Below are 27,471 nucleotides of genomic sequence, written 5' to 3'. Positions count from 1 at the left end.
GTATTAGAATTGAGTGTGTTGGGTTTGGAAGGGTTGCATCTGGTAATTATTGATATTCTTGGTGATCTACTTGTATTGAATGATGAATTTTGTATTGTTTTCTAGTGAATTTCTTAATGGTTAAACAGGTTTACGTTGACTCTTTGTTATTACTTTAATTGTAGATCATTTTATTTTGGATTTCCTCGTTTCTCTTGCTTCGGACATGTAATAGTTCAGTTGTCTTATCTTCATATTGTTTTCGAAGTTTCTTTTTCTCTAATCTAATAGACAGATCTGCAATAATCCAGATTTACTTATTTTTTTAATTACTAACCCCTTTTCCTTGGTAAAATTAAATAGATTGATTTATTTCATTTCAATGTTTCTTCCTTAGATCCAAGCATCTCTACTACACTCATCTAACTCGTCAATTTCTTCAATACAAGACTCTTCAAAAGTCCAAAATCAAATTCGCAGTATATTATAAACCTAAAATTTAAGAATAATTACGATTCAAACCTCAGCAAGGCACAATTCTTAAGAACCATCCCATTTTATAGATAATTCCAAGAATCTCTTAGAAATAATTCTCACTCGATATCCCCAATAAATCATTAGCTCGTTCGACGGGCAACACACCGGATATATTAGTTGGAAATTACATAATTATGTTAAGCAGCCGTGTTTCATCAGACATTTCCATCATCAGCCGGCTTCACAAGGTTCCGGGACGGCGCTTGAATTTTGAGCAAGCGATTAGGCGCCTGGTTGGGCAACGGTCGCCGAAGATGTCTCCGAGAAATCTTGATCCTTATTGCACGGTTACATAACGCAGCGAATTGTCGAGTCGCAAGTATCGCTGGTCTATTTGCAGCAGAATGATTACTGGTTATCCGTATCTCCTTCCCGTCACTGAAAGTAAAAAATCATTTTTAATCTTGCATTTCTAGATTTCCCATAAATGCAACGAAACCTGCAGTCTAGTTATAACATTTCTTAGGTTTCTTCAATTTCCTTGTTAACACAAAATTAGTATGTAGTCATTGTGGCGTCTAGGTTATTCAGAGCCTACATTATTCTCCCTTTGAGTGTCATGGGAAATTTTCTTATATATTCGAGAAATGCCAGATAATTAAAAAATTTAGTATATTTAGTCTGACAGGGTTGGATCTGGTAATTATCGACATTCTTGGTGATTAGTCACTTCTATTGTGGTTCGAATGATGTTTTTCTATCTAATTTTGCTTTTTGGTGAGTTCGTTAGGCTTCCCTAGATGAAATATTAGTAAAACTAAATGTGTAAATAAATGTATATAATAAATATATAACAAAGTTAAATATAAATCGAACAAAATGACATCAAATTAAATGAAATTAAATAAAACTATATGTAAATTAAACGTAGATTAAATATAAATTGAATATAGATTAAATAGAACTAACTATAAATTAAATATAAATCAAATCAAATCGAAAGGAAACTTTTCGTGAATGCACGAAGCAGCGGGACATCGGTCCTTGCCACTAAAAGAGTTAAAGGCGGATCTCTTTGTGCAGCATCGTCGTCTCCATTGTCCCATTGTCCTGTTTATAGGAAATTATCCTGCAGCTCGGCTAACACTTGAGTCCAGGGTTTCCAAGAAAGTAATGAAACACGATTCGGAAAGAAGTTGTATAAAAGACTGGATACTTTTAATTTATATTTAAACGGAATATCCCATTTCGAAGTCATTATTATATGCAAATGTATGCTGACGGAGAGAGACGCAAATGTTCTTTATTCAGGACTGCTTACTCATTTAATGAATATTTATATTTATATACTTTTACCGGGGTTCGATGTATCAATGTTTTTTTGTATATAGGTTACGTAATTTGTTTACGTGTGAAGAGAAACGTTTATTCGAGTAATAGTAATATTTAGTGATTAATGATTGCTGATAGTAAATGATAATTAAGAAAATTAATTTGTATATCTGATGTCTCGTGATATAGAATATTATTCAATATTAATATTAATTAAAATTAATATGTAGCGTTGACGTATGTTTAATAATTCATAATTTCTCTGTGAATTTTTAATTACTTGCCTTGCTTTCCTTGTTTATTGATACAAATGATATTTACATTGTTCTCCGCGTTTCGTTTGCAATTGTTTCAATTTGTAAACAGTGATTAAGTCTTGGAAGCTGTTAATTTAATTGGGGAACGAAACGCGCAGTGTTGTTACAACTAAATGGATTCTCTAAGGGCGCGAGAGTGAACGCGAGTTTCTGATCCAACCGGAAACCGGAAACTTCCCGTCAAGTTTCAAATTAATCAGAAACACTGGAGAAAAGAAACGGGAGAGCCCTGATTGTCTCATAATTTCGTTGGAACTTTCCGAGGGAGGAGCTCGAGTCGTATATTCGCAATTAACAGCTTGCTTTGCGAATTAATTCCCAAAACATAAAACATCGCAATATTTTATTCATTAAATAAACGTTCACATTTATGCCTGTCATATTTAAAAAAACCAATATCAAATTATCATTGCCAATTAACCTATATCAATCAATTAATCAATTACTTGCTTCATGGTTATTTCCAAAATGGATTTCCTGGCTTTAGAAAATCACGTGAACATGTATTTTGTATTGTAAATTAATATATATTAAATTATTAATAATCTCTAAGTATATATGTTAATTAATAAGTTAATAAGTATATACATTAATTTAATACGTTTTAAATTATTAAAATAAATATATTTACTTGATACAACAAACGTAAATTCAAATATATATAATGTTAAATATTTAAATAAACAAAAACCGATTATATCTATCTATGCTATCATTATATACCACGTGTAATTTCTTAACGCAGCAAACACTTTGCTTGTATTTATATTAACGTTTTCGATTCAAAAAGAATCCCAGGTACACTGCAATAAAAATGCAGAGGGTTAAAAATAGTGCGATTTACAGGGAACGCTCGAGTAGAATGATAAAGATGAAATTCAAGTGAAAGATATACTTTTTTCCTGCGATAAATCTGTGTGTACTTTCTGGGCACGGTTTCGATAACTCGATAAAAAATTACTGACGAGTTAAGACGCTTTTGCGTCAGACGCTCGATACGGCTGGTATCGAGCCCCTCGTGCGCGCATATTTTATTTTTTTCCCTTAAAAAAAAGAAGACACCTCGCGTTTGGAAAAACGAGTCCCAGTTCCCGAGCGTTTCTAACGGTTCACCCGGCGACGTCGTTTTCATATGGAATTAAAAAATCCGCAAACGTTCCCGGTCTCTCTTCGATTGGGAATCCGTTGCAAATATTCTTCCTTCGCATTAAATTAATTGGAAGTTGAAAAACGAAGTTTCTTCTGTCGTGGGATAGAATTTTGTCGGAATTTCAATCACGTGGCATCGACGCGAATCTGTTTTGCATTTAATTAGTAGATACTAATAGAAATTAGCGTTGACGATAGTAGATTCTATAGGGTGTTAAATAATCTTCTGTTAAATCTATTACAAATTAATTCCAAGTTTTTCAAAGGATTCTAATTAGTATCTCGTAAACTGGTTTATGAATCACTTCGAGTTCTAATTAATCAGTTTTGCAATGAACATGTGACAAAATAAAATTCATTCTTCATATTGTCTTATCTTATTGTTATTTCTTCTTTATTATTTATATTAACATCTATATGTAAATTTATTATTACTATTACCGAATAATATCGATAATACTAATATAAATAACAATAAACAAAAGAATAAGAATATAAATAATAATAATATAAAACAAATAGCAATGATATAAGAATACAAATCATAGTAAATTAATAATAATGCCAATTATTCTATCGCCATCATTAATATCATTCGCATCACATTTATATCTCCCAAAAGCTTCGATCCATCGGGAATCATTCTCACAATATCGTAACGCCTCGAACACACAAAGGAAACAGAGTGCATAACAACGTGGTGCTGGTTAAAAACGATCGCGCTCAAAATTCACCTGAAAGACGATCAGTCCCCAGCGTTCCCTAATAACCCGAAGCATGATTGATTAACCCGGCGACGGGGAAAAAGTGCAATTTGTTATCAATATCTCCGCTCCCTTCGCAGTGGGCCCAGAGGCACGATAAATCCTCCATCGAGGTTTATCGACAGTCTTCTAAGAGGGGCAAAAAAAAAAGAAAAAAAAATTGCCGCTCTTTGCGCCTCCGCGTGCGTCGGTTCCGTCGTTAAAGCCGGGCAATTGTAAAGTGATCCGGCTTGCTTATTGATCCGGCGAGCAACGTGGATGTCTTGCAGTTTTCCCCCGACGCGCATTTTATTTCTCGTTCGGCCCGTGCGCAGCGGGAACGCGTTTGGGAATTCGGAAAAATAATTCTTTCGTTTATTATTTTGTCATATTGATGTTGTGTGTTACTATTTTTGAGGGACTGATGTGTATTTGTAATGGAAAGCCATATTTTGCTTGTAATTTAGTAATGATGATATGATGATATGATGATATGATGATATGATGATACGATGATACGATGATACGATGATACGATGATACGATTATATGATTATATGATTATATGATTATATGATTATATGATGATGTGATGATATGATTATATGGAAATATGGTAATATGGTAATATGGTAACATGGTAATGGAATAATATGATAATATGATAATATGATAATATGATAATTCGATAATTCGATAATTTGATAATTACATAATTTGATAATTTGATAATTTGATAATTTGATAATTTGATAATTTGATAATTTGATAATTTGATAATTTGATAATTTGATAATTTGATAATGTGATAATATGATAATATGATAACATAGTAATGGAATAATTCAACAATATAATAACATACTAATACACTAATATAAATAAAGTAAATAAACACAAATTTTTCTTCTTTCAATACAAATATAAATTTTCTTCAGTTGAATATATTTCACATTCCACGTTCGATTTACTAAAACCAATAACACAAGAAAGGAAATTTCCCTCGATTCCAGTGTCATCGAGTTCCTCTGTAGACACGCGAATTACCATAACGCTCCCCGTTCGAGGAATTTACGTAAACCGCGTGCACAGAGGTATCCCCAATGGCGTGCTCGAATTTTCATATCATAACAAATCGGTTTTCTCGGTAAAAATTGAATGTAACACGAAATTTCGAAGACAAACGACGAATAAAGAAGCACGTCCACGTTCTTCCTCCAATTTAATTCAACATCCACGTCCTCGAGTCTACTGAAACAAGAAATTTCCCCGATACCGGGCGTTGCAGAAATAAACTTCTTCCGTCGGTGCAACGCGGATCGAACTGATTAAATTATTTCCAGCGAGTGTCCAACGAAAGCAATATTTACGGGGCCGGTGAAAGTTAATTTCCAGCGGAAGGTAGTCGAAATGAAAAACTATTCCAGAAACGTGGCGCGATATTGTTCCCCGGGACAAAGTTCAAGGCAATGAATCTCATTCAGCGACTTGTTCGTTGGGCTTATTTGTTCGCAGGCGAAATATTGATGGCCGGCATTTGAATTTAAAAACATTTCCCTCGGCACGCGTAACCGGTCCGTCGACGCTTTCTTCTTGAAATTTCTCTCTCGGAGCAATTTTCATCGAAATTTCCTTGAAAAATAGACAGGCGAGTTCGAGCGTTCCCCGGTATTTTAAAAGTCCTCTCTCGCCGCTGTACAGCGCGCTGATAACGCGCCGTTCCATTGATAACGTTATCGGTGTGCAACGTTTACGAGGATCAATAAACAATTTTTACGGCGGGTCTGCGGATTCGTCGCCATTAACCCCTTAACGCAATAGTGTTCCCGGTAGATACGATATTTGCGCAGTGAAGTGTTGCGCTGCTTTTAAATTGCTATTTGATTAAATGTTAATTATTGCTTGTTATTCGAATATCAAGGTGGAATTGGTGTCGTTCGGTTTCTATTGTTGAGAGCTTCAGAATTTATTTGGAAAATGTAGGTTGTGTTGTTTAATTTAGTCTGAGTTAATATGCTTTTACGTTTTAATTGGTGATTAGAGTATACCTAGTTTGATATGCTATTCTTTTGGACATTGGTAGATTAGGAAGATAATTATGTTAGAAAATTGTGGTAAGATAATTTGAATTTTAGGGTTAAATTATGCAAAGTGTTTCGGCAATAATGTAGACGTTCGTTTTGCTGTATGTAAATGGATTTGGAAATGTGTTCGTTGGAGAGTGTTAGTGGTGATTGAATAATAATTATTCGCATAGATTACTGAACAGTATCGTTTTCACTAAACTTTTCAATTATCATATGAGAATTATGATAGGAGCGTAGATTTTCACCCTTTTTTCCCAATTAATGTTATAAAAAGTCATAAATAAATTACACTAGATATCAATATGATAAATTAAACTACATAGATTGTATAATAAATTATACTACATAAATTATATACTGAATCAAACTGTATAAATAATTTAATAAATTAAACTACATAAATTATATACTAAATCAAACTATATAAATAATTTAATAAGTTAAGCTACATGAACATGATTTTTATTTTATTACAAGATTAGTGACGTACGGTTAAAGGGTTAATATTCCAAGTAACACCAGCAAGGACGACACATTCGGTTTCCTCTTGATTTCCTCCCTCGAACGCATCCTCCTCTCGCGTTTCCCATGTTTCTTCCGGGAGCAATTGAAACGAATCGTCTGTCCGCGTGATTAATCAGGCTCCCGGAAATCGAACCCTCTTCCCCCTTTCAATAAAATCGAATTAGCGAGTTAAGATCGTTAGAGCTTGAATCCTCGTGGTAAAGAGCGTTCGAAATTCCCACCAGAAGTAATTAAAATTGCGACAATTAGAGTCATGGCTGAAAGGTTTCGCATTTTTAACGATCTCCGCTGATTTCTAAAACTTCCATCCTCCTTTTCACTTGTTAGTGAAACAAAATTTAATTAATTCAATTTAACAAGAATTATCCTTAACCTCTTTAACAAACTATTACTATTAATACTAACAATTAATCTAATCCTTACAAAAATTGTAACAGATTCATTTTTACTCAATCGGAACTTCCAGCTTCGATATTTAAGTACGAAAAAAAAAATTCAAATATCGAGAAACTGATCTGTACCGTCGTTGCACCGAACCTGGCACTCTCGTCTGATTGGTCATATGTGAAGGCACACGCCCTCTCCACTTGAATGTTCGGTTCTGGTATCCGATTGGCTCAGACGCTCACTCACAGCGCTCACGTCGCGCGACGAGGAGTGGGGAGAGCCGTTTCCGGACTCGCGATTGGAGTTCTCGAAACGACTGTATCCGCCCCTATGACGTCACGAGTGCCAAGTTCCCAGCAACTGACGGTTCTCATATTCTCTCTAGTATTTAAGACCTCATAAATTATTTTTCTTATCAAGAAGCTTTTCAAAACTCTAAATAGTTCTCCTCTGCAAAGGGTTAACACTGGATTTACTAACATTTACTATACACTTTGTCCTATTGTTCTGAGAAAAATTGTTGTGCGTTCATTTAGGTCTTAGAAATTGGAGGTATAAGAGTAGATATTTAGAATACATATTTGCATAACTGCTTTAATAAAAATCGACCCAAACATTTACCAACTAATGCTTATAAAATTCAATTTGAGTCAAATTGACTCGTTCCGTAAATCTAGTATTGAATACAGTATTGAATTGACACTATTTCTCAAAGCATACGAATAATTGCGAGATAGTAAAACTGAGACCAGTCATTCTGACAGGTGCAGTTGTCGAATGTCAAAGCTAAGAATTATTGACACACGACTCTCAGGCGATTTAATCGAAAAATATAATTAACCAGTCGTGTCCGATAACGATTGAAAAAATCCTCGTCGAAAGGGCAAGTTCAAGCGACATTTTCCATTCCACCTGAACAGCCGGCAACAAAATGGTGACCGATTGAATCGGTTTGGCGAGAAAGGGGATGAAACAGTCGGGTCACGAAGTTCTCTATCAAAATTCCGGTTCGTCGGGAAGTCCGGTCACGAACGGTGAAATGTGAAAGGGTGCGTGGATAGGGCGGAAAAGAGAGAAAGGAATTATCGATGGAAGATTGAGTCTCTGCGGGCGGTGTTACGGCGTCGACATGAACGACTACGCTATCCTCGTGCCGCACGAGGTCTCCTCGAGATTGGCGCGCAGGGATTCGGGGACGATGCGAGTGACGCTGCCGTTCACTTCGTTCAGAAGGCACAGCGGTTGCGTGTCCACTTTATCCAGAACGAAGCCGCACCCTAAGCTGGTCTACGTGGCCGTTCCGTAAGTTTTCGAGATTAGGAAGGTCTCTTCCGGTTACGATCGAGAGTCAAGTGGCAAAAGCGAATGGTAGCTTGATTTTATTATTTGTGACCTGGAAATTGAAATGAATGTGGAGGAATTGCTGTTTTTTTTTTTATTGAATAAATTTCATGTTGAATATTGCGAATTGTTTGTTTAATGTTATTGTTATGTGTTCGTATGATAAATATTATGTTTTATAGTATTTTTATTAATAGAGTTCAGTTTAGGAGTTAGCAATTGGTTAATATTTTGAATTATTGTGAAATGAGACTTGAAAGTACTGTTTTTAATATTTAATAACTTGAAAGACTTAATTCCATGTCTTTAATGAATTATTATAATATTCATAGAAGTAGTCTAACATAAAATTAATTATACAGTAGAGAATTTCTTCTAATTCATAGAAGTAGTCTAACATAAAATTAATTATACAGTAGAGAATTTCTTTAATGAATTATTATAATATTCATAGAAGCACTCTAAGACAAAACTAATGAAATATTAGAGAGTTTCTTTGACGAATTGTTATAACAGCGAAAGAAGTCCTCTAAAATAGAACGAATAAAATATTCCCCTAAATGTTCGAGGCATAAACAAGAGAAGAAAGCATGGAACGTTTACGTGTCTAGTGCTCCTTAACACCGAGCACAAATATCAAAGACACGAACCGAAGTAAAATGATTCCATGCCGGATGATGGAAATTCCGTTCGCGTCGCGTTTCACTGAGCAGTTAGCCTTTCCGACCGCCTTAACTCTCGCCATTCGAACGAGCCTTTCCCGTTTCTGCTCGAGAAAGAATCCATTAGGAAATTGAGCTCGAAATAATGGCCCGACCAATGATTCCTTTTAATTAGTCGCAGCGGAACGGTACGGAGAGAGATGGATAGAGAAAGTAGCTCGCGTTTCGAGCTGCACGAGCAATTACCCTAATCACGGCGGCACGATTCATGATCGCGGCAGATTCATTGTTCGCCTTGGGGAGATCGCTCGGCTTCAACTGTTGCGAACAAATTACCGGGAACTTTCTCTTTATCTCGATCGTTTCAGCTCCGCCGACGGCCGGGTCGGATTTGACCCGTCTTTGTATTCCATTCACAATAAAATTTTGAGACTATACAATCGACTGTTCTGCGACTGTTAATTTTTTTCTGTGTATTTGAAATATTATTGAAAAATCAGTTTTTAGTACGTATGGGAATAATGAAGCATTACGAAAATAATTTTCTTGTGCTACGTTCAAGTCGAACCTTTGTTTGTCTCTGTTTTGGAATCGGAATGAAATGAAATCGAGGAGACTTGAATAAATGTAATGATTTTGTTGAGTTAGTGAAAATGGATTGTCCAATGTAAGAGAAAGTTTTATGAAAGTTATGAAATTCATGAGTATAGTGGTTTATTGAGGACAAAGTGTAGCGTAGGTACTGCCAGTGAGATCAACAAGTGTGTTTGATTTCGAAGCGAAAATCCCTGAGAAAGACACGGCGTTTGTCTGACACGGCCGAGCTTGAATGACTAATATTAGTTGCTGTACAGAACCGATAATAAAGAAGTGATTAAAAGGCACTTCCGTTTGGTGGCCGCCGCGCCTGTTACGTTGTTACGTAAAAAGCGCTGTTCTGTATTGAGTAATAGTTGGAAACAGCACGATCGATTAGCGGCTTGTGCAACATTGCGAATGTTTTGCAAATAAATGTTTGGAGATTGAAATAATTATTCTTGCGTTGGGAAATTTGGAAAATGATTTTCTGTGGAAACAGAGTATCGATGTTAATATTGTGCTTCATTAAAAGTTATTTTTGTCAGTTGCGTTAGCTTCAAGGTTCGTTGTAATTGTTATGAATATTTTACGTTGATAAAATAAAGATTTGAATGTTGAGGAGTGAAATCATAGATAATTGAAATTGTAACTGCATATCAGTAGAAGTGGCTATCACGATCAGACACTCGACACATTCTCAAGATTTAATCTCAGCACTCTGGCTGGAGGTGATAAGTAGATGACGCAGATTAGAGTCAGACACTTAAGGAATGTTTCTCATTATGTAAAAGTATGGTCAGTGTTACATAAACTTCATTTAAATCTGTAGAAGTGGCCATTAGTAGTCGGACTACCTGACTGAAAGTATTAAGTAGATTCAGCTTCTCGTGGTCAGACACTCCTAGATTATTGGAATTCGAGATTCTGAATGAAAATAATTTTCTATATCCTCAACGTTTCAATAAAACTATTCATATATAGAACAATCGTTAAATTCATTCAAAATTGTTTAATTTATTGGAGTTTTTACTATTAAAAAACATTGATAAATCAAACATTTAGCGTTCAATATATTTTCACTAAATTTCGAATGGTCTACTTTTATTTCATTTTCATATTATTTACTGAAACAAATGTCAACGTTTTAAGTAGATTATCCCAGTTTTGCTCAGACACCATAGAAGTTCACAGAATATAAACAGTACTCATTACTTTTATGTTCCAAGACATTATTGCACCTAGGTGTTTCAAAATAAAAATTAAGGAATGTTTTTAGACACGTATGACGATTCGAAATGAAACATTTATTGCATTCGTTTCGTGGTCCACTCCGTGTCCCAACGATGAATTGTTCAATGATTAAATGGCAAGGTCGCAGAATTAATCGCAGCCTTACATAATGGCACGTAATGATTACTATCACGAGCAGGAAGATGAAACGTTGTTTTCTGGTCAACGGTTCACGATCATGGGAACGAAAGAATGTTAATTAAGCAACGGGTAATTAGAGGGTAGCTTAACGAGCGAATGGATCGTGATCTGGCCGATTATTGCACGGGTAATTATTTCAGGTCGAAGTTGTTGCGTAGTTCGATCACAGAATCTTCTCATTGCTTCCATTTTGCAATACAAACGACACAATTGTTCATGAATATTCATTTATTTATTCATTTAGTTTCTCCTCACTATATCACATTACATATTAAGCATTATACTAATATAAAATTAAATTACTCTAAATATACTATATTACTAAATATTACACTGCTGTAAAATAAAATTATTGCAAATATATTGTATTAAATATTATCGTATATTTTATATACTTTAATATTAAAATATAAAATGTTACAGTAGACTTAGTTACGGTTCAATTTAATCTGATAGCAGACAATGGATCCCTAATTAGTGCTTGATATTCGAGAAATGATAATGATTGCGTGCAACTGTATCCCTAATTAATGGAATCACGTAAATGCTTCATGATTCGATGTTTAATAAATAAAATTCGACAAGAATCAAGTTTCATTTCGTTGCATTAAGCACGGCGTTAATTAAACGGAAATTATTTTTGCATTTCGTTAAGCAGAATTTCAATTATTATTCCCGGCGTACTGTTCCGATGTTTGTTAATTCATCTCATTTAGTTTCTGAATTATTTTCGTGGCAGTTCTACGAGTACAGTTACAAACAACGTCAGCCATTTTCTTCTTCATTATTCAAATTTCCGGTACCTGTGTAGTTAGTGAATTTTTCGAGCACAGAATCCACAATGCTTCACCTGTCGTCGACGATTGTACTTTAATTTTCATTTCGACGTGAACAACGAGTACCAGTCCCACTTGAGTGACGGATATTTTATTTAAAAAATCTCTATCGAGCGCCACGTGACTTTTGCAGCATTCGTTGTTCAGTTTTTCAATACATACACATTTTAATTCACGTTACTTATACACAAGGTGTCCAAAAAATCATAGTTAAATTAAAAATATCAGAAAACCGAAACTTCGATGGTTATCCAATTGAAATATTTCTCAGAAAATTATGTGCACCATAAACAAATGAATACCGGTGTTAAATAATTTGCAGATACATTTCTTTGTAGATAAACAATTCTTTTATTCTCAGTTACACAACAATTGGTTAAATATAAAATTGTTGAACGGAATATATTTCTTGGACGTTGATTCAATCGATTCGATTTAACAAGATTTTTTTCTAGAGACCATAAATCACTCGTTGAGGTTTAATTAGATATATTTATGGGACACCATGGGGTAGACCGAGGGGAGCCAGAGGCTGTTTAGGGGTGCAACACGACACTGTCGTTAATATTATTTATTGCTCCATAATGTGAAACGTGGCCTTTTCTGGAAGCTCAAAATCTCTTTAGAAGTCGAAAATAAAATCCTACCCAATATTCATAGATTTACAAAATACAACATAAATAACAATACAATATAATCCCCCTCAGAAAGCATTGTAAAAATCATACACCATATTTTACTCAAATATAACATCAATTCAAATAACTATTCCTCTATTCAAAACGTTAATTACTTCAAACATTATTATATTTAATATTATATATTATATTATTATTATACATATTTATTTATACCACTGCTCATCGAGCCATTTCACAAAGTACCATCCCCAAATAAATCAATATCACCAAGAACTTATTTCTCCAAATTCCACTTTCCTCTCCATCATATCACATCTCTCAAGAAGCTAATTAAAATTAATCAATAACTCGAATAAAAGGAAAACTGACCTTTTAACATTTAATGAAATAAAAATCGAATTTCGAGAAACGATTGTATCGACTGTACAGATTCCTTGCTCCCAAAATGAAAGGAATAAAATATTAATATTTAGCGAGGTAAGAATAAAAACTTGTATGGAACAATAAGATAAAAATCGAATTTCGAGAAACGATTGTATCGATTGTACAGATTCCTTGCTCCCCAAATGAAAGGAATAAAATATTAATATTTAGCGAGGTAAGAATAAAAACTTTTATGGAACAATTGTGTACTGACGTGTTTTCTGTTTCTCTGTGCAGCTTCGACGTGGAAAATGGCGCCTCAACGCTGGACGGAGGCGCCGGAGGTGGCGGTGGCGCCTCGCCGAGCGCAGGCCTCGTTCTCCAGACTCTGCCACAGCGGAGAGAGAGCTTCCTTTACCGCAGTGACAGCGATTTCGAGATGTCGCCGAAATCGATGTCGCGAAACAGTTCGATCGCCAGCGAAAGGTGAGCGATTTGCCATTCACTGTTTGCTGGATCGTCATCGATGATTTCTAAACGCTCGTCCCCTTTGTTTAATACTACAATACTTTCCTTTATTCTCTACGAATGGCCTAATGAATTAAACATTCGTTTATTTGTTTCTGGAGAATTAACTTGTAAATACTCCCTCGGGGATAGTTGGACTTCTTGTTTGACTGTCGGTTCGTATAGCTACAGGAGCAGAGCGAGCATTTTACTTGGAAAACGGGATCGCAAGTGTGCAAGTTGTTTTCGTGAACTCCCAGTAGAAGTGGTCGTTTATGGTCAGACGTTCGATCAATATCTAAAGCTAGTAAAAGATAAATATATTGGACATCTATATTCTCCTTTTCATTTTCGATAATGCTGTGTTGTCAGTAATATTTGTTGCTTTCAATTTAAAGAATCTTTTTTATAATTGAATTGAAATCGTTGAAAGTTGTTTCAATTTGAGGTAGAATATTCTCGTTGCATGATTGTGTTACCCTCGTTAACAGTAATTTTCTAATAGAATTTAGTGAATGAACTGTGGTATAATCGAATTGAAATTACTAAAAATTGTCTTCGGTTCTGAGGGTATTATACAAGTTAGGTGATTGGCCATTGATTGCCGTAGTAAAATCACATGCAGTTTTTCAGTAACATTGTACGTCAGCCTGAAACGATGATTAACGGTTATTCAAGACGCAACTATGGTTAGTAATTACAGCAGCACGCGCTGTAATATGCGTAGGCGTGAATTACAGATTCCTCTTGCCGTGACGGCGTTGATGAACCTGTTTATAGAGGCCGATGATAATTAGTATGTCGTAACGCGGTATGTCACGAGCTCATGAATAATTAAAAGATAATTATTATTGGAAGTGCGCAGCGTGTAGTTTTAACTCATCAGCGGTACGTGGTTGGTACAATAAGATATATAATTACGCGGCGAATTTGTATCGGACGTATTAATTAGTCATGCCTTTGAATTTCTCGTGATGCATTCGTTGACCTGCCAACTGCATTATCAACGCTTCGATCTGCTTTACCAACGTACCGTCAAAACGACACCTGCATTATCAGGCATCAGTAAAATAAAACAGACTCGGTTGGCAAAGACGGTTTCTGTTTTCTGTCGATGATAAAGCAGATTCTAAGACCTCTCGCGACATTACCAACGAAGACAAAGTAGTAACCTGCATATTTCTACCTCGGCTCGCATAAACAAAGTATCTTCTGTAGGTATGAAACTCTGACCATAAAACTGTGTCGCACCGATTCTACTGGCAGTAGAATTTTCCGAACCGTTCGATAGAACTACCTTACTGATTGTTAAATATATTTTCTCATTCGAACGCACACTCAGAACTGTCAATGAATGTTTGTACATAACAAACGCAGGGAATTGAATATCGAATATAATTGTGGATCAATATTGCCTCGATGTTCACGCAGGGCTGCAAGTTGCACACGCAAGTTCACGTCGAACTTGTCGGAATCTTTGATACAGGCATCGTCAGTAATGTTATGTTAATGCGCAACTGTACAGAAACAGTTTACGATCTCTTTGTCTCTATATGTGTAGCTTGAGAACTACCGTCAGCTTTTCTCTCTCTCGATGGCCGTGGTGCTTAGTCATATATTATTGTTATACTTTGTCGTTCCTGCGCAGCAAGAATATAAATGTCATTGTTTTCAACAAAACTTTCGTTCCGGCCGATCCGTGTAATTTCGAGTTCAATAATATTGCAATGTCTTTTTTCCGATCGATTAAATTATCCTTTTCTTCTTCGAGCTTCGCTGCACGTGTCGAAGGAAAAAAAAAACAAACTGATCCTCTCGTTGCCTTTTTTTATTCTGTACGTGATTGTCGGGTGTGTGGCGAGACAATATCATGTATGTGAATCCTTGGGTTGCAGGTTCAAAGAGACCGAGCTTCCTGTTGAGCGAGCGTATGTACTCGATTCCATTTTATCTATTTTATCAATCTCGTTTTTGCCTCGCATACCTACCACCACAAACACACACACACAGACACACAGAGGCACACGTAATCGACACCCCTCGCTGCGTTTAATTAGTTGCTGCGAGATCGAGTTCGATTTGCTACCTGTTAACAGCTCTCTGCGCGATTCACACTGCATTTCCCGGGTATTCTGCGCTGCATGACACTCTTCTGCGCAGAGGATCCGCCATGTTCTTTTCTCCGCACTCTCTCCTGGTTGTCAGTGTTTAGACTGACAACAGGAGTACGCTTTCCTTCAAGTTAGTTAACTTAGAACGGTAGTTCTGCGTTGAGCTTCGATCCGGAGCTGTTTGCGCTCGTTTGAAGAGGTTTGACAGCGTTTGACGCTTGCAAATTAACTATTCGCTCGGTATATCCGCTTGCAAGCTTACTCGATCGGTACAGGAAACGTTGCGAGAACTGAAATGATTTAATGCTATACGATTGTTTACCGGCGATGTATATCCGTTAAAAATCCGGGCGTATTTGTTCGACAAGAGGATTTCAATTTGTCGGGTAAAGTTCATTCATGAATCAATCCAATATTAAGGTATTCATTCCTCGGTCGTTGTTTCGTCGCGTTGGACGCGCGCGATCGTTGTTTGACGGTGTTTGCGCAAACACGGGGCGTCGAAAAATTTAATTAAAACCCCGGTGGGCGTGCGGCGCTGCGTTAGAACGCTGCGAATCGATTGTGAACGGCGCGGCGGCAAGTCAATTACAATTTTCTCTCGGGCGTTCTGTATTATTTCGCTGACGCGCGCCGCGATTTTACGGAAACAATCGCGCGGGAAGGCACGTGGCGGAATTCGGCCGATCCGATCGAAGACACGGGGCACACGTGCACACCCACATTCATTCGAGGCACACACGCAAAACGAGAGGCGCACCGTTTCCCCTTGGATATTTCGACACTCTGCACCACGATCCACGAACAATGCACATACAAAACAATTTTACTGTGGAATATAATGCTGAATTCGTTCGCGGCCGAACAAAAAGAACCCGATGATCGACGATCGTCGCGCATTTTACCGCGTCGTTTCTTTTATTCGAGTTTTATCGGGACGTTTAGCGAAACGGTGTTGCTTTAGCGAAAGCTTTTGCGAGATATATTGTAGAAAATTAGAGAGCGTTCGAAGGAATTACGCTGACACGATAGAGAGTATTGTTTTTAGTATCTTTTTTTTTGTTTTTTTTTTTTGTTTGTTTCATCGTGTCTCTTGCTTTTCTAGTGTCCCTTTGTTTCTGGTTATTAGAGTACGGGATACACGTAACTTATTAACAGCATGTACGACCATAGTGGATCGTTTTCGAATAAAGATTGCATTGTTATTTTCAGGATATTTACCGAACAGTATAGGTAAGTCACATTATCATGTAATTTAGGTATGCTGCTGTAGATGATTGTTGCAAACTGTACACCCGAACTGTTGACAAATTGGTGTTAATTGTAAGAGACTTATTCTTTTTGGATGAGCTGAAGTTGCAGGGATAAGAAACTACAGAATTATTATTGATTGAATGTTATATTGGTGGTGTGTTTGTTGATATTAAGGAATTAATTTTGGGAATATTGTTAATAATATTGTCGATATTACAACATTAATATCAGGAATATTATCATTATTATTGCACAATTAATTTTGGTAATGTTGTTATTGATGTTATCAATATTATAAAATTAATATTGATAATATTATCGCTAATATTACAAAATTAATATTAATAATATTATCATTAATATTACAAAATAAATGTTAGTAATACTATTATTAAAATTATTACTATACCAAAATATAGATAATATTAATATATCATTATATCATCGATATTATAGCAATCCTTTAACACAGAATGATTAATATTAGTACTCCATTGTTATGGACGTAGACTACCACTAGGGCGCAGTAGCAAATATTTTCGCGGTGCAACGAATGCAACGTAAGTGCACGCGAGTGGAACCGCACCGCGTGCAAATATTTTTATCTCGAGTAGCGCAAACACTGACGATACGTAGGCACCGGTGTATTCACTTTGCTCCATCTGTTGTGCGAACAGATTATGCTTGCACTAGGTTGCATACTATCAGACACTGCACCGGACTGTTTTACTCTGTACATGTAGATATTATATAATGAATATGGTTAATGATATTCATCATATTAATACTATCTCTTAACACTAGGTCTACCGACACTTTTATATACAGTGGCGTTCAAAAGTTCCAGACCGAATCATTTTTGGAATTTTTCTTCGATAGGATGAGTTTTAATAAGTTTTTGTTAATATAATAAATAAGGACGTATTTACATGGATGAATACTATAAGAAACCATACTATTTTGTTTTCATACCTGCGTATTTAAACAATAACTACATTGACGTGTTCCAAAGTTGATTATTACTATTTACCATTTCTTTCCAAACGAATATGTATAAAGAATAGGTAGTGTTGATGTTTTTATATACATATGTATGTATGGAATATATTTCGAAAAATAAATTATTTGAAAGTAACGAAAATTTCAAACGAAATATTATTTGAAGTTAATAAAAATGTCAAGTGGTAATTTATTTGGAAGCAATAAGAATGTCAAACTTATTTGAAAATAACGAAAATTTAAAAGAATAACTTATTCGAAGTGAATCAATATTTGAAACCCTAATTCGTTTGAAATTAATAAAAATGTCAAACACTAAATTATTCTCAATAACGTGTTGAAGACATGTATTTATTCTAACAAAAAGTATAATAACAAAAAGTTCTTAAAGCCTTCATTGTATAAGAGAAGCTCCAAAAATTTGTCCAGGAAATTTTGAAATCATTGTACTTATCTCTAGCGACACAGATGAATTTGTACCATGACCAGAATCAGACATTTTTTAGAAAAAACAACGTAATAAACGACATAATTATATACAGTGATCTTCTAAACGAACAAGTCAGTAGAAGTGGCAGAAAATAAATGCGAACGGTTTGTGTAATTTCCTTCGTAAAGTTCGAAATGGGTCAAAATGACCCGGTAAACCTGATGTTAAACATGATTCTTAAGACAGGCAGATTTAATAGTTAATCTAGTTGCAACTAGATGATGTGGGATCCTCATCTAGCCAATTCTGGTGCAATCTTGACCTAGTTAATTTTTAGCTCAAATTCTGGTCTAGATGGACTTAATTTATGACACAGATCTAATCAGTGTTTGCTGTATAATGTTAACCAAGATGTTTTTATTTATTAAATAAAATTTATGTATCTTTGCTATCTAATTGTCGTATAGATAAACTTGATGTTTAGGTTTATATAGGGTTAGCGTTTAACCTGGGAGTCCAACAAGTGTCGGTTAAGAGTACTGTAAAAAGAGGAACGGGTTCCCATAATGTCACCCCTTCAACCTAGCAATTTATTTATTTACCAGTGCTTTTTGTAGTTCCTGACCTATATAATGAGAGCAATCAAACAGGACGAGTCTGGTTAATTACTACGTTCCGGACAGAGCCTTGTAGCAATTTAATGGAATTGTTGACGTACAGTGTCTTGAACAACGGATTGCACAGTGTTCTTGTACTGGGTGTCTCGGGAAAAACGAGTGTGTCACTCAATCGTTAAAAAACCTTCAATACACGTATAAATCAATCTCATTATTCTCAAATGTTAATTGTCACGAAAAATTCATATTTATCAAATCATTTGCATTCTTAATATCCTTAAGTTACAATTGTTTAATGAAAAGGCAGACAAATTTCCTGTTAATATTTCTATTAAATAAAATTATCGATTCAACGAAACAGAAATAAATTATTCATTAAATTATTTGCATTTCCAGTATCCTCGAGTTACAAATGTTTCACGAAGAAACAGAGAAATTTCGAAGCTTGATCTTTCTATTAAATGAAATGAATGAAAGAAGTTCGATTAATATTATCGATCTACCGAAACAAAAGTTAATGATTCATTAAATTATTTGCATTTCCAGTATCCTCGAGTTACAAATGTTTCACGAAGAAACAGAGAAATTTCGAAGCTTGATCTTTTTATTAAATGAAATGAATGAAAGAAGTTCGATTAATATTGTCGATTAACCGAAACAAAAATAAATGAATTATTGGTTGGCTGGTCGCCAAGGATACAGAAAAAGATTATTCGCGTCGAAGAATAATCTCGACATTTAAAAACTCGTTTGCATCAGCGGATTAGAATGATTTTCACCGTGACGAATTATTAAGAAACATTAAAGAGTCCTTGGCAGCGTGTTCTGACTCAACGTACGGCTCGAATTCTTCGTTTCCAGCGGTTTCATGATCGTCGATGATGCGGTCGCGTAGGTACAGTCGAAGAATCCGGGGAATTAAGAGCGATTGGTGCGGTCATTAAAATAACTGCCGCCGCGCGACGTCAAGACAGTCATTTATGAAGAGCCGTGATGTATCTATAGGTGTCCGGTACTTGTTTCAACTGTGTACGTGGCGATCAGTATCATGCGAATGTTGTACGCCGCTGTAGTACCCTCGTTTCCGTCGAACCGACGAGTTCTCAGTTAATGTTGAACACTGTTCAAGCCTGTAATATCTATAAAAAGTTGTTACAAGTGTTAATGAATGATTAGTAACGATTAATACATGTAAAATGATTGATTATTAATATATTAATCATATAAAATGGATAGCACTAGTAATAAATAATAATTGAAAGTGTTAATCAATGGTTAATAGTGATTAATCATTTAAAATGAACGATTATTAATATATTAATCATATAAAATGGTTAGGAATAGTAATAAATAATTGAAAGTGTTAATCAATGGTTAACAGTGATTAATCATTTAAAACGAACGATTATTAATATATTAATCACATAAAATGGATAGTAATAATAATAATGATAAATAATAATTGAAAGCGTTAATCAATGAATAACGACGAATCGTTTAAAATACTTGATTATTAACATATTAATCATTTACAATTTCTAATAATTGAAACTGTCAAATGACGATTAACAGTAATTCAACATCGAAGCCTATGGAATTTAATACTACAATATTAAACATCGAATTCATATTAAGTTCGACATGAAAAATATCAATACCTAATAATGAGATGTTAATAACTCGAATAATTAACGGCGAAACAACGAGATAATGAAAAGCGAGTAACAACTTATGGAAATACAAAAATCGTTTAAAATCCCATATTATAATTAATATGATTAATGTATTACTTAACAATGGGAATCCATTCGATCAGTAAGGAGCGCGCAACAGTCGGATAATAATAACGCGCATATTAAATTCAATACGAACGCTAATTGATGCGCACGTAACTCACCCGGTGGGTAAATTCAATTACATTCTTTCGTCCCTGCCAAGATCGAATTTCGTCGAGTATATAATCGAGGACTGCAGTTAATTATCAGTGCCGTGCGAACATCGGTGAGTGTGTTTACATACGTCACTCGATTCGGAACATTTCCAAGTGATCTTCGTTCGCCAATTTTCTTTCTTTTTTTCAATAGTAGAGAATATTATAGAACACCATTTGTTTATAAATTCTCCGCCGGTTGATTTAGAGGTCCTCGATCCTTGGACGAACGATCGCCGCTCCTGTCGAACGCCGAACGCTATTCTAAGCACGCGATCGATCGCGTCCGGCTGTTTATTAAACATTTCGAGCGTTTCCTGTTAATTAAAGATGTTCGTTCGCGCGGCGGAAGGGTTGGGAAGGGGTGCGATATTAAAATTTATCGGATTTTTCGTCGAACAACTTGTCTTCGACGTTTAATCCTTTGCTCTGTGATTTATTTGTCAATTGTGATCGGTGAAACTGTATTAGTTTGTTAATAATTTATTGGAGAAATAGAAAAATTGTAGGCGTATTTTGTCTTCACGTCTGCTTCAACATAATAATTGATAACGATCGAATATTTCATTCGAAATTTTTGATATTTCTAAGATTTCATATTTAACACTTTTTCATTTAAGGCTGTTCATATTTAAAATCAATTTTCTTATTATTCGTGATAACACGGAGTAACAAGAATTCTATTGTGAAACTTGCAGTAATAGAAATTACTTCGAAGTTATACTATTTTATACATATTAAATATTCTTTAGATTAAAGCTATATCCGTGATGATGAAGTAAAATACGTTGTAGAATGATTTGTTAAATTATTTACATGATAATTGTATAATATAATGAGAAAAATATTTTTTTATCAATGAAAAATCAATGTTTGCAATAGTCTCTCACAGAAATATCCGCTATCTTTTTAATAATAGCAAGAAGAAGATATCAAGAGTCGGCCATTTTGAACCGCATGGTAGTTTTAGTGTTAAACACCGAACGTCGGTGTAATTTAATTCGGTATAAAGTTTATTCAACGGAACAACGCTCGAAACCGAAGCTTTGATTGTAAATATCTTCCCTACGACGTGTAACATTCGCGTGGAACGTTTTTCCTGGAAAAAATTTCAATTAACAGCGACATAGCAATTGATCAGAGGTGAATTTCGCCTCGTGGCCAAACACGTATCTGCGCTATTTTCCAGTGGCTGTTTATTTCACAAGAAATGATAAAAATAAATTTGATCGAATATATGTAAAATGATATTTGGCGCAGAATATTCGTTAATAAACTTCGTATCCCGGTGATGTGACCTTTTGCGAAGGTTACACCCACTGCAGTTCATGCGTCATCATTCCTTTGTCGAAGGAAAAAAGGGATTCCGTGTCCATTATACTATCATTCATGAATTTTCCCAGGAAACTCTTACATTCAATCTTCTTGTGTTTCTAGGAAATTTTGATGTTTGAATAAATTGTTCGATATACGTTACGTTTAAAAATTGTGTCAACGAACACTGAAAGAAGCGAGGATCATTTACTCTTTCATTGAGTTTTACGTTTGCAAATTTTCAGGATAGCATTGACATTTCAGAGAAAAGTGTTAATTAGGTTCCATTGTTCCATTCGAAACGAAGTTTCTATTCAAGAGTCCCATCGATTAATGGAAAACTTTGAAACGTGAATCCACAGGGACCATGTTGTTCTTTTTTTCTTGCTGCTTCATGGTTTGGAAACTGCGCAGATAACTTTAGAATCCTTACGATGTTGTTTCTTCTCTAAAACATCCAGGAAACTTTGGAGATAAATTTAAAAGAGTAACGACAATCTGTATCCTTCTTTCTCCCTCACAATTTGAAGAACTTTGTTTAGAGAAGCTCCTCGTGCCTCAAACCACCAGTGACAAAGGAAAATCGTTGAAAATATGGTATATAATGAAGTGATAAGAATGAAATAGTATAAATGTAACATTTGTTTAGTTTAATAGTATTCAAAGAGGATTTATACTGTCGTCCAATGAGTTTCATTAAAATTATTCAAATTTGAAACAGTAAATTATTTAAAAGTAATGCCAATTTAAAACAGGAATTTGTTTTAAATCGATAAAAATTTCAAACAGTAAATTATTTAGAAACAATAACAATTTCAAACAAGAAATTATTTGAAATTAATAAAAACGTCAAGCAATAACCTATTGGAAATGAATAAACATTTAAAACACTAACTCAAAATAAATGAAAATTTCAAACACCAAATTATTCTGAATAATTCGTTCAATGCATGTCTACTCTAAACCATGCAGCGAGAAAAAAATCAATTAACACTATATAAAAAAATGATCATAAAAGAATAATTGAATTAACCGAAAAAATATTGAAATTCAATTAAACCGTCACAAATAAAATTCCTGAAAATTGATGGTTTCTTACCGAGCGGATTGCACCGAATTATTTAACCCTTAAATGTTCGCCGGGACAAAGGAAACAATGGAGGAAGCGCTAGAGCAATAATTACGGTTTTACGTAGGTAAATGGCTGGAGTGTTTCCGCTCAGCGCCGGGGAGCTCGTTCCGCTTTGATACATCGCTCGCATTCCGCAAGATGGATCCAATTGAAACGCGTTATTTATCAAATACCCATTTGCATCGCGACCACACGGCATGCCCTATTTATATTCGCGGCAGACGCACCTCGAATACGCGATACGCGATACGCGTGTCGCAGTGCGCGCGCGCGTCGTTTCTCGGATGTCGTTCCGAGTGAATTTTAGCTGCGCTGGGAATTGCGCGGGGAAATTTTAGTCGAACGCTGATAAATCGGGAGCAATCCGAGAATAGGGGACTCGAACATTTTTCGGTTGATTTATTAATTTTGAACGTGAGTCTTTCGAGATTACGTTAGATAATTAGGAAATGAGGATGAATGAGGAAAGTTGAGTTGACGGTTCAGGAGTTTGGTAATTTGGAACCATGGAAATTTGGGAATTTGAGTGGCGAGATGCTCGATGACTATTTGGTTAATTGGGTTGGTGGATAATGGAATAATTGGCTTAGAAAATAGAATAGTTGAATGATTAAATGAGTAAGGGGTTGAGTAATAATTATAATGACTGGGTGATTGAATTGTTGAATAATTAGTGTAGATTAGTGTAATAAATATTTGAAGATCCGAATATTATAGTGCATGAAAGTTGAAGGTGAATCTCGAACGTTTGAAAATCTCTTGAATTTAATTACAAATTGGATAATTCGAAGATTGAAAGATAAGAAATCTTAAATTTTGAATACTTATCAATTTATATATTGAAAAGTGTCAATTCAAGCATTCGCAATAGCTGAAAATCTGGGCTACTCTAAAATTCAAATAACCCCCTTCGAATTGAAAAGCTCATGACCCGCCAGTGACCCCTTCAAAAGGGCCGCTAATTCCAGCTAACCGAGAGGTCTCGCGAAGAATCGTACCTCTACGTGGTCAGAATAGTATCGGAGCTAGAGGTCAGCAGGGGAGGAACAGGGAAAGGAATCCAATGCCAAGGGAGCAAACAAAATCAGAATCAAGAAAGAGATGCGCACATAGCAAGAGAATCAAAAAGACCTCAGACCGGAATGAGGGCTAAAAAGAAAAGAACCTCAGGGGCCGACCGTTTGGCACGGACGAACGTAAACCAGTCTTAGACGAAAGGGGGGCATAAAAATATGAGTCAGGCGAAACGAACGAAACACCGGAAGAAGGACAGATACATAGTGAACGTAAATATTAGATGCAGTAAACAGATGTTTGCGAGGTTCAGCTGGCTAGATGAATTCGAAGTATCGAAGCCAAGGAATTTCTGTTGTGATGGTGTTAATCCAAATTGTTTAGTTCGAATTAGTTGGTATTAATAGATATTTATTTCTTGAGGATTATACTTGAATTGAATCTTAGTGTCGAAGACTTGGTAGCCAAGACTGGATATTCAAAACTTTCTGTTGAAGACTTAGTATTCAAGACTCTGTCTCCAAGGCTTAGTATCTAAGACTCAGTATCAAGGACTCTGTATCCAAGGCTCAATATAAATTACTCAGTATCCAATACTTAGTATCGAAGACTCAGTATTAAAGACTCAATATCAAGAATTTAGTATCAAAGACTCAGTATTCAAGACTCAGTATCAAAGACTCAATATTCAAGACTTAGTACCCAAGACTGAGTATCCAGGATTTAGTATCCAAGACTCAGTATCCAAAATCTAATATCGAAGGCTCATTGTCAAAGACACAGTATCAAAGACTCAATATTCAAGACTCAGTATAAAAGGCTCAGTATCCAAGGCTCAGTATCCAAAATCGAATATCCAAGACTTAGTATCAAAGACTCTGTATCAAAGACTTAGTATTAAAGACTCAGTATCAAAAACTCAATATCAAGAATTTAGTATCAAAGACTCAGTATTCAAGACTCAGTATCCAAAACTGTATCAAAGACTCACGCTCCAAAACCTAACGCCCAGCATCCAGGACCCGCAATCCAAAATCTACCACGCAACATTCAAACCATAACTTCGAAATCAATGAACAAACCTCTAACCTTTCCAGTGAGTCTCAAATCATTCCAGAAAACCGAAAACGATTTCGATTGTATAACGCACAGACAAGCAACCGGGGAACAGACAGAGTCAGGTGTATGTGTAGAAAGTGCAACGGAGATAAGGTCAGCGTCTATATTCACGAAGAGAGAGAAAGAGAGACTAGACTGGACGACGCGCAAGTTTCCCGCGCAAATCGTGGCTCTCCGCCCCCCTCCCGGCCGGTTCCGGCGAGCACACAGTGAAATCTCTGCGAAACCAGAACACCCTGGCCAGTTGGACGTCGCGTTGAACACGAGGTGTCCGACGAGGCCTGGCTCGTCGACCTTTTCTCTCTCGGTCGCGCACTTCCGGTATTCGCGTCGACTATTTTGTTTTCCACATTTCTTCGAGCCTCTCTCTTCTGTCCAGCCAGTGGCAGCGATCGATGGTTTGTTGACAGTGGTCTCCTGCGATCACGTAACGACGAGGCTCGCAATTAGTGATCAAATATTTTCAACGTTCTTTGAATAACGTCCATACCAATGTTTCGTGGAAGTTGGAGATTTTGAGGGGTTTGTTTCTTGCAGTGGCACTGTCTCGACAGTGATCGATAAATAGGATACAGGGCTGGAAAGGATTGAATTTAAGGGACTGGTTGATCAAGGCAGTGAGAGTGATGCAGTGGGAGCTTGATTTCTGTGACGGATTCGTTGCTAGGAGATGAGTGGATGGATAGATTTTTTAAATTCGGTCTGTTCAGTGAAGGGTGTATTATGGTTCGATGGCTGATCAGATGCGTGAAGATCGTGGGAGAGACGTTGACGTGATATCGAATGATGCATTGAAATTTCTAGGCTCTCAAGTGTTTAGTTTCCAGTGAATATTCGTGGGAGTATAAGAATTCCAACGAAAGTTGGCTGTGACAGGCTGGAGATGTTATTCATAGATCATCCATAAAACAGTTTCTAATCTACCAGACGCGTCAAAATCACCCATTCCCGGTATCTTCATTTTGCTATGATTAAGACAGATGTTTCTCTCAGGAACTTAACTAATAACAATGAACCCTTTCTATTTATCTACAACGAACTTCAGTTAACACTAAACCTACCGAGCAGTTCAATTGACTTTTCAAAATTTCTGTATAGAAACTCCGAGAATGCATCTACCTTCAATCGATCTACAATTCAATTTGCGTATTACTAAATCGATTTCTCCGATAACCCAGAGAAACATCCGTCATATTTCTAATAATTGCCAAAATAAGACATTAATATCTTATTTTTACCTTTCCGTTACTTTAATATCCCTTCTATAATATCCAGTCTCATGACGAACATCCAAATCCAAATGTTATTTACTCTCTCCTTACGAATGATATATTACTTTCCTATTAATTGCACTCGAAATTTCCCACTGGAAATATTCAACATTTCCCGACGAGATATAGAGGACATTGAAACTAACTTAACGACAATTCAGAGATAAATTAAGTAACAAAGCTATTTTATTTAAACATTTCATTTAAAATACTAAATATTCAACTTCATAGTGTTGATCAAATCAACTGGTGACTAAGAGTCACCTCTCGAGTGCAAAGGGTTAATCTTTCTCCTATAATTATCAATTATTCTTTCTCTTTTTCTTCCATGTTTTCTTGTTTCTACGTTCTTTTCTTATTATCAGTCGACGTCGGCAAACCAATATTATTTACACCGAACGCAGAGAAACGTTGGAACGGCTGATCACCATAATTCGCCGATAGTGGACAGTGTGTTCGTGCGTCAAGGTTCTTTTTTATCGAGGAAACGAGAGGCCGGCCTAGTCTCCGTAGGTGCGAGCGTGAATCCGCGAGTTTATTGACACCGTCGCCGTGACGCGAGCGGAACGGGGCAGCGATTAGTGGCAGGTCTATTTAAACAGGATCGTATTTTCCGCGCGTCACGGGCGTCGCTTTAACAGACTTTTCATCCGGACACAGTAACGGCCGCGAAATCCGAACGAAGCCGAGTGGAGTTTGTACTATTTCACGCGGAGACACGGTTTCATAAATATGCAGCGTACGTGTTGTCGCCGGGAGCATTGCATATTTATGGAATTTTATACGCGTGTTGCTTCCTTCGCCGGTGCGTCCCGCCCCCTGAATATTTATACCATTCGCCGGCGACATTCGTTAATTGCTGTAACAATTCACGCTCTTCATTTGTGTTGTCCTTTTTGTTTATCTCGCGAATTACTCGCGAGA

General features: G+C 36.0%; 1 protein-coding gene and 1 long non-coding RNA gene across 17 annotated transcripts in view; one reads left to right on the top strand and one right to left on the bottom strand.

Moving 5' to 3' along the window:
- dnc (phosphodiesterase dunce) overlaps nt 1–27,471 on the top strand; it is a 220,604-nt gene that overhangs the window by 115,942 nt on the left and 77,191 nt on the right. For 6 of the 15 annotated variants that reach the window (XM_031973635.2, XM_031973556.2, XM_031972665.2 and 3 more), the window contains 3 exons: nt 13,147–13,335; nt 15,252–15,284; nt 16,680–16,700. In XM_031973635.2, the coding sequence (XP_031829495.1) occupies nt 13,147–13,335; nt 15,252–15,284; nt 16,680–16,700 (243 nt within the window). Of the gene's footprint in view, nt 1–7,887; nt 8,299–13,146; nt 13,336–15,251; nt 15,285–16,679; nt 16,701–25,522; nt 25,675–27,471 lie in introns of those variants that run through there. The other 9 variants (XM_031973014.2, XM_031972927.2, XM_031973105.2 and 6 more) reach the window with 7 other exon arrangements.
- Nucleotides 190–13,229, bottom strand: LOC143174223 (uncharacterized). Of its 2 annotated transcripts, none has more exons than XR_012998004.1 (3): nt 13,124–13,229; nt 577–894; nt 190–471 (listed from the first exon to the last, which is right to left on the bottom strand). It is a non-coding gene; the product is annotated as an uncharacterized LOC143174223 (long non-coding RNA). The 2 variants fall into 2 exon arrangements; XR_012998005.1 differs by having other exon boundaries at nt 622–894.

The sequence above is a fragment of the Nomia melanderi genome, chromosome 2, assembly GCF_051020985.1.
Source record: "Nomia melanderi isolate GNS246 chromosome 2, iyNomMela1, whole genome shotgun sequence".
Taxonomy (NCBI): domain Eukaryota; kingdom Metazoa; phylum Arthropoda; class Insecta; order Hymenoptera; family Halictidae; genus Nomia; species Nomia melanderi.
The sequence above is the reverse complement of the archived record's forward strand: the minus strand, read 5'-3'. Positions and strand labels throughout refer to the sequence as shown.